The sequence below is a fragment of the Morus notabilis genome, unplaced genomic scaffold (genome assembly GCF_000414095.1).
Source record: "Morus notabilis unplaced genomic scaffold, ASM41409v2 Scaffold81, whole genome shotgun sequence".
NCBI lineage: Eukaryota > Viridiplantae > Streptophyta > Magnoliopsida > Rosales > Moraceae > Morus > Morus notabilis.
This window is the reverse complement of record NW_010357153.1, coordinates 256,357-266,975: the sequence shown is the minus strand read 5'-3', so window position 1 is coordinate 266,975 and position 10,619 is coordinate 256,357. Positions and strand designations below refer to the sequence as shown.

The 10,619-nt window shown below is 32.6% G+C and overlaps 1 protein-coding gene across 1 annotated transcript; it reads right to left on the bottom strand.

The window, feature by feature from the left end:
* Nucleotides 1-5,535: 5,535 nt before the first annotated feature.
* LOC21399393 (protein SIEVE ELEMENT OCCLUSION B) lies at nt 5,536-9,612 on the bottom strand. Its single transcript, XM_010089471.2, has 7 exons — nt 9,257-9,612; nt 8,952-9,044; nt 8,403-8,851; nt 8,205-8,299; nt 7,918-8,048; nt 7,197-7,658; nt 5,536-6,437 (listed from the first exon to the last, which is right to left on the bottom strand). Exons 1-7 carry the CDS (start codon nt 9,488-9,490, stop codon nt 5,841-5,843), a joined length of 2,061 nt encoding a protein of 686 aa, XP_010087773.1. The 5' UTR covers nt 9,491-9,612; the 3' UTR covers nt 5,536-5,840.
* Between the last annotated feature and the right edge of the window lie 1,007 nt (nt 9,613-10,619).

Sequence of the window (10,619 nt, the reverse complement as noted above, 5' to 3'; positions counted from 1 at the left end):
TAGGCTCAATTATGTGTGAGAGAGTTAAGGATTTAGAGAAGATGATGATTATGTAGACGCAATGGAGAACTCTCTTTTTGATTTTTGAAACTTTGAACTCGTTCTCTGTTTTTCACAAGGATTGCTATTGAGAAAAATGGCTTTTCTCTATTTAAACTCTTTTGCCAACGGTCATATTTTTGCCCGTTTACCTAGTACCAGTCGACCGGAGCGGTTGACCGGTTGATACAAATTTGAATTTGTGCTGTTCAACATTCTTACGGAGTGTCTGTTGAACAGAACCGGTCGACCGGAGCGGTTGACCGGTTGAGACATCACCGGTCGACCGGTGCATTTAGCCTTCTCTGTCACCGGACGACGTAGGTCGACCGGATGACACTTAATTTGCCTCAAATCTTCACACATTTGTACTTTTAGGCCAAATGTCATTATGCACTAAGTTTAGTCTCATTTTTAAAGAATAATGTGAGTGTGTGCATGAGCCAAAACAAGAATTAATCATGATAGTATGAAGTCAAAATCAAATACAAGACTAATGAGATATTAAAAAACCTATTAGTACTTGTCCAGCTTGATTTTGTTTGCTTGCTCTTGATCTTTGGTATTTTAGCACTTCAAGCCTTGAATTCCTTCTTCAATTTGCATTTGTCAATCTTGAATGTATTTGCATTGTATTCCGCAAAATGCTTCTTGAGTTGATTTATAACAATAATTACGCTAAATACACAACTCAAAATAGAATCATTAGAGACATAATACATTGTGTTTGTGATCATCAAAACATGAGAATATTCAACCTTGGGCCAACATTTACTCCTACTGTGACTACGACCCTTTATGCAGCTGTTTTGCTCGGTGAGAATTGTATAAAATTGAACAGAAAAAACTACCCTTTTGAATTCCAAATCGTCCATCAAATAATCCACAAAAAAGGGAAATTTCACACTCCAGGCATCATAGGGAAAATATTTTTAGGAAAAAAAGGAAAATAATACCAGTAATTTCCTTTATCAATGTTTTTCCCCCTTTTTTCCATTAAAAAAACAAAAGAGAAACACACAAATACCATAGACGAAGCTCGGAAAACTCATGGAACACAAAGCCAAATTCGATTTTTGTTGAAACTATTTTTCGGATGAAAAAGAAAAGAAAAAAATTGAAGCAATAGTGAAAGTAGTTTCTGAAACAAAAGCGGTGGAAATCGGAAGACGAACCTGAGAAATTGATGGCATCTGGGCGTTGGCGAGGTGGAGGACGAGGTGCTCCCTCTGGTTCTGAACACTATCGTTTTGGGAGCCATTGCGCGAACGGCAGCCGACGAAGGTTCCTGACGACTTGCAGCGCCGCCGCCGCGGCTCGAACCTCTGGGTACCGCAACGATGGGTGGTCCGCGAGCAGGTTGTGCACCGGGATTATGTTGTACGGCTCTGACTCCGGGTCACCTGCCGCCGCCGCCGGGCCCAGACGCAACGGTGGGGATGGTCGCTGGCGGAGGCTCATGAGAGAGAGAGAGAGAGAGTGTGTGTGTGTGTGTGAGGAGAGAAATGTTTCGAAAGATGCAAATGGGAGAAGAAGGAAACAAAAACGAAAATGGAGAAAACGATCTTAGGACCCGTTTGGTTCGTTGATTTAAGTTTTTAATTTGAATTAAGATGTGATTTTATGTGAGAGCTTTTTATTGTAGTAAAAAAGTTAAATGTGACTATTTCTGAGAGCTTTTTACTGTAACAAAACTCGAATTCTAAACTCAAAATGCGTTTAGAGAAAAACATTTTCGTTTTTAATTTTTAAAAAATTTTACACCAAATGCATTTTGTTTACCCATTTTCATTTTCTAACCTCGAAAAACAAAAAAAACGGAAAAAAAAACCAAAGGCCCACGGATTTTCTTTCTTATTTAATGGTATTGGTGGGGCAAGGGTTTAGGTCTACAAGATATTCGCTCGTTCATATACCTATCATGAAATAGTTGGAAGAAGATATTTTTTCGCCCTTTTTAAAAGAAAGCTTTGTGAAATACCTAACACAACCGTATTCCAGCTGTAAACCAAGCATTAAAATGAACCAATTATTTGTTTATATATACATATATATATATAATTTTTTTTTTTATCGAAATGCATCTTTATCCCTTACAAATTGCGGTAAAAAACGTAGATTTAAGTTTTGTTACAGTAAAAAATTATAAAAAATAATTATATTTAATTTTTTTATTACAATAAAATTTTTTTACATAAAATTATATATCAATTTAAATTATAAATTTAAATTAATAAAATGAACAGGCCATAAAATTGCTGCTCAATGCGCTTACATTTGCTGGCGATTTTGTCATTTTTGTCACGTTGTTAAAATTTTGTAGCGAAAGATAATTACCGATGACAAGACATGTCAATACTAATGATTATGAACATGTTCTTTTGTCTATAAAATTAAAAAAAAATAATTTAAGTTTTAATTTTATTTAAGTTTATATTTTTTTAAATTTTAATTTTATTTAATTTTACTCAATTTTATTTAAATTTTAATTTCAACTCAAGTTATAATTTAAATTTAACTCAAAAATTATACTCAAATTACACTATAAAAAAACAGTCTTTGTGTCTCTTCAACGACAACAAACTCATATTGTGTTAGCTTAGTAGTACAACGCTTAAATTAAATTTTAAGTTAAATGCACTTTTAATTTAATTTAAAATTATAATTCGTTACAATATTTTTTTAAAATAAAATTTTAATTTTAAAAATTAAAATAATAAAATATGGTTATGAATTTATAAATTAAACATCACTTTAATATAATGTTCGTCACAACTAATCAGTCAATAGTGAGGAACAAGATTAGGTAGAGTGACTTCAATAGTTGGGATGTTTATCATTTTTCCATTTCTAACGTGGGACATATTAGAGAAGTACAAACACTCTTATAATTATATATAAAAAAATTAATAAATATGTTAAATTAGTCTTTTCGTTCTTAATTTGTCTGGTTATAAACCATAATTTGATAAGTTATTATCTATAAATCACGATTTTTATCCATAACTTGTGTGAGTATGAACTATAACTTGACAAGTTTATCCATAACTTATCTGATTATAAATTATAACTTGACAAATTATAACATATTAATTTCTATAATTAAAAATTGACTTATATATTTCTTTAAACTTATCATACTGGCTTATTTTTTACTATTTTTTTTTAATTAATTTAAGTTTTTAATTTTAATTTTATTATAATTAAAAAATTTTATAAAAAATCATATTTAATTTTTTTGATATATTAAAAAATTTTCACATTAAATTATATTTAAACTCAAATTAAAAATTTAAATTCGTAAATTATTCGAGACCTTACATACTATTATTTATTATTAGTCTAAGCTTTATGTTGTTTTAATTTTCCGTTTCATAAGCATCATGTCAAGTAAATAATAAAATAAGAAATACGGATTTTCTTTCTTATTTAATGGTCTTGGTGGGGCAAGGTTTTGGGTCTACGAGATATTCGCTCGTTCATATTCCTATCATGAAATAGTTGGAAGAAGATATTTTTTCGCCCTTTTTAAAAGAAAGCTTTGTGAAAAAAGATGAAACCTAACAGAACCGTATTCCAGCTGCAAACCAAGCATTAAAATGAACCAATTATTTGTTTATATATATATTTTATCGAAATGCATCTTTATCCCTTGCAAATTGCGGTAAAAAATGTGAGTACGTTCACTTTATTAATTTGAGTTTAAAATTTTAATTTTATCATAATAAAATTTTTTTAAAAATAATTATATTTAATTTTTTTATTATAATAAAATTTTTTTATATAAAATTATACCTCAATTTAAATTATAAATTTAAATGAACGAAGTAAATTGCTGCTCAATGCGATTACATTTGCTGGCGATGACAAGACATGTCACTGCTAATGATTATGTCTCTTCAACGGCAACAAACTCATATTGTGTTAGCTTAGTAGTACAAAGCTTAAATTAAATTTTAAGTTAAATGCTCTTTTAATTTAATTTAAAATTATAATTCGTTACAATATTTTAAAAAAAAATTTAAATTTTAAAAATTAAAATCATAAAATATGATTATAAATTCATAAATTAAACATCACTTTAATATAATGTTCGTCACAACTAATCAATCAATAGTGAGGAACAAGATTAGGTAGAGTGACTCAATAGTTGGGATGTTTATCATTTTTCCATTTCTAACGTGGGACATATTAGAGAAGTACAAACACTCTGATATAACTTAATTTATAGTAACAAGGCGTTTAAACGAAACATTTGCTTTAAAAAAAAAGAAACTGAAGTTTAATAATGATAATTTACATCTTATGGTAAATGTTAGTGATAAAACATCGACAGGGATGAGTTTAGATTTTGTGTATTAATTTAATTGGGATGCCTAACCTTACTTAGATATTAATTATCTATTCTCGTCATTTAAGAACAAAATAGTTATAAAATGTTGACCAAACATAATTGAGATTCCAGTTGAATGTTAATTAGTTGAAAGATTATTAATTTTACTTATTCTCACCATCCAATTTTATTTTAAAATAAATAAAAAATGATGATGTTCCTTGGTTCAAGAAAGGTGCAAATTATTAAGACTCTATTCATTTCACTGATTTAAATTTTGTTACAGTAAAAAGTTTTTAAAAGTAATTACATCTAATTTTTTTTTACAGTAAAAAATTCTCATATAAAATTATATTTCAACTCAAATTAAAAATTTAAATCAGCGAACTAAACGAACCCTAATTTCAATATCAACCGACACGTAAGACTACTAACTTAATTAGATATTTGATTGTATTAAAATATAAAAATTATTTTTTAACCGTTAAATTTAATAAAAATCACATTAAATTAAAAAAAATATATACTAAGTAATTTTTATACATATTTAACAATTTGAAATAAAAAATTACTTATAACTCGTTTTCTCTAGCCTAAAAATTGTCCATATAATTTACCAGCGATACGATTTGTAACACTGCATATTATATATATATATATATACATATACACACACATACACACATACATACATACATACAAGATATATCCCTTTGAAATGGGACCACCATAAAAGAATTCACGGGTACCGCAAGGGTCAAACTGTTAAAGCATGAAAGAAACGTGCATGTGACTGACGTTACGTGGCGTCCTTTGAATACTACTGCAGAAAAAAACAAAAAAAAAATGAAAAACGTATGAAATCATGTTGAAGGCAGATTAAGCGGATAACTTCTTCGGTGATAAAAAATAAAAAAATTAAAAAAAAAGAGAAAAGAAAAGAAAAGAAAAGGGTTAGTTTTCCGGAGCCAAAAACAATATGAATATATTTTGTTTTGCCTCTCAAACTTCTATAGTATCATTAAAAGTAATGGAGTTAATTATTCTAAACTAAGAGAGTAAAGGATAATTTTTACTGTTTATGCTTATATATATATATATATTTATGAATGCTGTTTATGCAGTTGGATATAAGTATGATAGGGATTAAGGATATGCTAAAGAAAGCCATAACATTAAGGGTTCTGTTGTTATATGGAATTGCTCAAAACAACTCACATTCTCGTACAACATAATTTGGGGCATCAAATTACGAAAGTCATGGACTCTCAAAAGCAACTTGAATGCCCTAATTATTTCACCGGCGAGTAGTAAAAAACACATGGGATACCCTTAACACAAACACATAATTAGGCCATTACAAAGAGAGAGAGCCACACAAAAAAAAAAAAAAAAAAAAAAAAAAAAAAAAAAAAAAAAAAAAAAAAAACAAAAACACATGACACATGACTAAAACGACACTACTCATTTAGTGATGTCCATTTGCGGGGGCGTCAATGTGGCAACACTTGTAGGCGATGAAAGTCTCCATGGTGCGAGGGCACTCGGGGCATTGCATGGTCTCCGGTACCTTCCCGGTGACGCTCGGGATGTCGAGGCGGCAGCAATGGCGAACGGACTGAATGACCTTGCTATGGTGCTCCATGAAAACAACCTCAAATCCCTTGTCCTTCACAAACTCCTTCCATTTGTCGAACTCTTCGACAACCCTAAGGATTGTGAAGCCGTGGCCAGCCACAATCACGCTTTGGCCCTTGCTCAGCACGGCCCAACCGCTCTCGTTCTTGTAGGAAAGAAGTTTCTGGATTTCTTGGGTGACGGGGTCAGCTTTTTGTTGGTGCACTTTGGTGAAGAACAAGCTCTCTATGGAGGTCCAGAACCGCCCAAGTATGCCTAGGTCTTCCCCGCCTTTGGCCGTCTTTCCGACGCAAAACAACTCGATTTTGATCTTCAGAGTGTCTTTGATTATGGGGTCGTTTGCGAGGGCCGTTGCTTTCTTTGAGAATTGTTGGATCCACTCGTTGTCTTTGCCTCCGTAGAATAGAATGTACTTCTCTTCTTTGATCTATTAATCCAATTTTAACCAATGATAATAATCAAATAACAAATCACTACTATTGGGAAAAGGTAACAAACAAACAAAAAAATAAAAATAAAGAGGGTTAAAAGAACAAAATAAATTGTCCTTGGTCCAAAGAAAGGAGGGAATGTACTAGACTTTCTTCTTTTTTTTAACCTTTTTTCTGTAGCCTAATTTGGAGCTACTCTAGTTGTCATTATCTTTTCTGAAAAGGAGTAGGCTTTCTAGGAATAGGCTTCATATATAGCATTTATCAATTTGAAAAATAAAGGTCGTTTAAGAAAAAGAAAAAAAAAAAGACTTATACAAATGTGGCATTTTCAAAGGAGTACGTTTTGAAACCAAGCACAAAAACTTTTTTTTTAGCTAATTTAAAGCTAGCTACTTTATTTTTCCCAAGGTGGTTGAACCACACATAAACGTGTCAAAATTACATAGGTTATAGCACTTTCACACAAGTATTGTGACATTTCAAATATATTTCATTGCATTTTCCAATTTGAAAAATATGGTACATTTAGAGAAAAGAAAGAAGAAAAAAAAATGTAAGAGCCCGTTTGATATATGAGCTTAAATTACAGTTTGAATAAGTGCTTTGATTATGATTTTTAAAATTTAAATTTTTCTTAAAAAAAAAAGTAGTATAATATAATTAAAATTATAAGTTTAAATCCGTAAAAAATTCATATACCAAATATACCCTAAAGTAAATAAACTAGACTAATTATAGAATTTATTACTCACCCAAGTTTGAATAGAGGGGTGAATGTTGTTGACTACAGGGCCAATCCAATTCAACTCCTTGGAAATCCTCTCCTCAGCAGCCTTGTTGAAAGGGAACGCCTTCATTCCCCAAACTCTGATAAGATGAAGAGCGTTGACATTTTCAACCCTCCCTTGCGGACTCATCACAACTAAGGTGGGCTTGCCCTTATACTGCCACTCCTCCTTCACAAACTTGAACCCTGCAGCAATTGGCGAAAAGTATTGAACCACATACCACGGCATCTTCGCTCGAAGAATCTCGAAATTCTTCCTCTGCTCGTCGGTCCACCGCTCCACTATGGGGACCCACACGATCTTGTACTGATCGTCTTTCTTTGTGGCGTCGTAGACTGGCTTAATGACCGAAATGTCCTCGTCGGAGATGTCTAGCCCCGTGATGTATAGTAAAACGTACCTTTTCCTTATCACCTCGATGTTAACCTGTTTAAATATTATTTAATATAATATATTGCCTAGCATAGTAAACTATATAATAATCATTAATTTTTTGTTATTTCTGAACAAATTTAGGAGTACCCAGCTTTTGCTGAGTTATTCTAGATTTGAAATTGTGTCCAAAACCATAATGGAGTAAGTGGGTCCCACTTTTTTTTTTTTAAATTTTATTTTCACTTTATATATGAGATGGGAAAATTAATTTTCTATTAATTAGATCATTAGTAAAGAGAGCAGAGCAAACCGTTTTGTTAGTAGAACCATCAATAAGAGGCTGAACATTGTCCTTAGAAAAGATGAGGGCCTTAAAAACCTCCATGATCTCCGTAGGAGTTTGGAAGATTTTCCTAAGCCTCCTATAACTCTCGGCCTCCTCTGAAATGAAAATAAAAATTTAAAATCTTCCATAACTTATGACTAATTAAGCAACAATCTTTATAGTACTCAACATTATATTATGATTACACTGACTAATATTTTATCACACAACACGCTTATAATAAATATTATAAGCAGCCAAACGGTCCAAACCTATCTGCTTCTTGCAAAACATCAGCTGGATTTTGAGCTTGTTGAGAATGTAGTGCACTTTTTGAGCATACGGTGCTAGATCATATGCCGTCTCCCTGAAATATATACACACATAAAAAAAAATCATTACATATTTTTCGTATTAATAACAAGAGTTTTCGCTACATTGGTGAATGATTGAAAATAGACGGAACTTACTCATCATTTGTGAGGGCACATATTTTAGTAGAGCAAGCCACGACGCTCAGAATGGACCAGTAGACGTCCACCGGGAGGCGATCGAGTGCTATGGTGATCCCGGGCACGTCTTTAAGGTCGTAATTGAGCGAAAGCTTCTCGAACTCGTCGAAGATGGCGATGACTTGCATGGTGGTCTTGATGAGGTTGTTGAGCTCGAGAATTGCCTGGCGGCGTCTCTGGATCTCGGCGGGCTTGACAAGGACGGACACTCTCTTGAGAGTTGCCAACGACTTGGCCAGCTGGTCCGTCTGCTGGTGGTGAGCGAGGAGCCAGAAATCGCCGAATTCCATCGCGAAGGCCGCCAGCGTCAGCACTGCCTTCGCTTCCCATGAGTAGGTTGATAGCTTGTTGAGGATTGACAGTGTCGTTTTGTGTGCAATTTCTTCTCCTCGAGCCTTGCAAGACAGCTGAAAAATTCCATGTTACAAAATAATACTAAGAAATAAATTATACACTTATATATATATATATATATGTTGTAGTACTTAAATAAATATTAAGTCTAACCTCGCTACTAATCTGCTTAAGAGTGCATAAGGGCACACTAAAATTAGCTTTGGGGGTCCTTTCCTCTATGTTCTCCACATGGACTTGGCTACCCTGTAAATATATAATTAATCAGTCATCACACACACAAATATGTATATATATAAGCCAAGTTCTTTATATATTAATTATTTTGTTACTATGATAAAGATAAATTTTTTTTGTAGGTTTGAGACATAAGAAAAAATTAAGTTTTTTTTGTGTTTTCTTTTTTTTTTTTTGCTTTTTCCTTTTTGACAAAGTTAGGGTTTAATTATTATATATACCTGAACAACTTTGTCAACAATTTGAGTGGCGCGCTTAAGGATGTTTTCGACGATGACAAAAAGAGAGTCTTCATCAAAAGACTCGTCAGCGTGGACATGAGTGGCGTAGATAAGCTCCAAGACTTTCGGGTCAGACAAGGTAAACAGGTTGAGCTCGCCGCCTTCAATGTGTTGCTTGGTTGTGGAAACAACCTTTACCACACTATCGGTTAAGTTTTGCGCTAGACTTTGCATTTTTGACCAATTTTGTATGTGGGTTTTCGGAAGTAGAGAGAGAAATGGAGAGAGAGAGAGAGAGAACTTAGAAGAAGAGAAAAATTGCCTAAAAAGAAAGAAAGAAAAAGAAGGAGATTTGTGCAATATGTAATTAAGCTCACTCTTCTATTTATAGCCAAACTTCATGCAATCTTAGTGGAGGTAGTGTTGTGGGCATCGCAACCGGGGTACACTTATTTAAAGTAGGTTTATTTAATGTATTGAGAATTATGATTCAGAATTATTTTTATTTTATGTATATTTTTTTATGAGAAAAAATATTATAAAAAATTATGAATTATGATTCGGAATATAAATAAATATAGAAAACATTTTTTGTCACGTGAAACATTTCAGTACGGACATGAAACTCGTGGAAACGGAAAGGAGTTTTTTTCATACCAACTATTGTTTACCGTCAATATCATACCTTCTATGATAATTTTATGGTAGGCAGTGCTGAAACTTTGGACGGGCCGCCCGTGACCACCGAAAAGTCTAAATTTTTGCCCGATGACCGAACCCGATCTACCAAAAAATTCAGGCTGCCCGACCCGACTCAAAAATTCCCATGGACGGGCCTCGGGAAGAGGTAGCCTACCCGTGCCCGGTCGGGCTGCCCGATGCCCGACCGGCTGCCCGAAAATTTTTTTTTTTTTATATTATATTTTTATGTTGTTGAAATAAGTATTTGTATAATTACAATGTGTAATTGTGTATATTACAATTTGAAATATGAAATGAACACACGACACGAACGAACTATATAAAAAAAATTATTTCTTCATTGATTTTTAAATTTGTAATTCATGATTGCCTCATTAAAAACCTTACCAAGAAAAACCCAATTGGGATAAAAACTTGGTAAGGAAAAAAGAGTGCAATCATTGTGGGACGAATTACAAATTTGATGAACTTACAAAGTCTATACAAGATTACAAATTACAATAAACACTATACAAATTAGAAATTACAAAGTAAATAAATATTTACAAAGAAATTATCAAGATGAAGCAGAAGGATCATCTTGAAAATTAAAAGTTAATCTATTAAATTCATCGATCCATTCTTGGTTTGCCGGTGAGATTGTATCGTGTAAGCATTGGTC

Excerpts from the sequence above, each read along its gene's own strand:
- LOC21399393 (XM_010089471.2), bottom strand. The coding sequence starts at position 9,490 with ATGCAAAGTCTAGCGCAAAACTTAACCGATAGTGTGGTAAAGGTTGTT. Across the intron at positions 8,300-8,402 it reads TGTGCCCTCACAAATGATGA|GGAGACGGCATATGATCTAG; the intron begins GTAAGTTCCGTC and ends TATATATTTCAG. Across the intron at positions 8,049-8,204 it reads GTTTTGCAAGAAGCAGATAG|AGGAGGCCGAGAGTTATAGG; the intron begins GTTTGGACCGTT and ends TTTTCATTTCAG.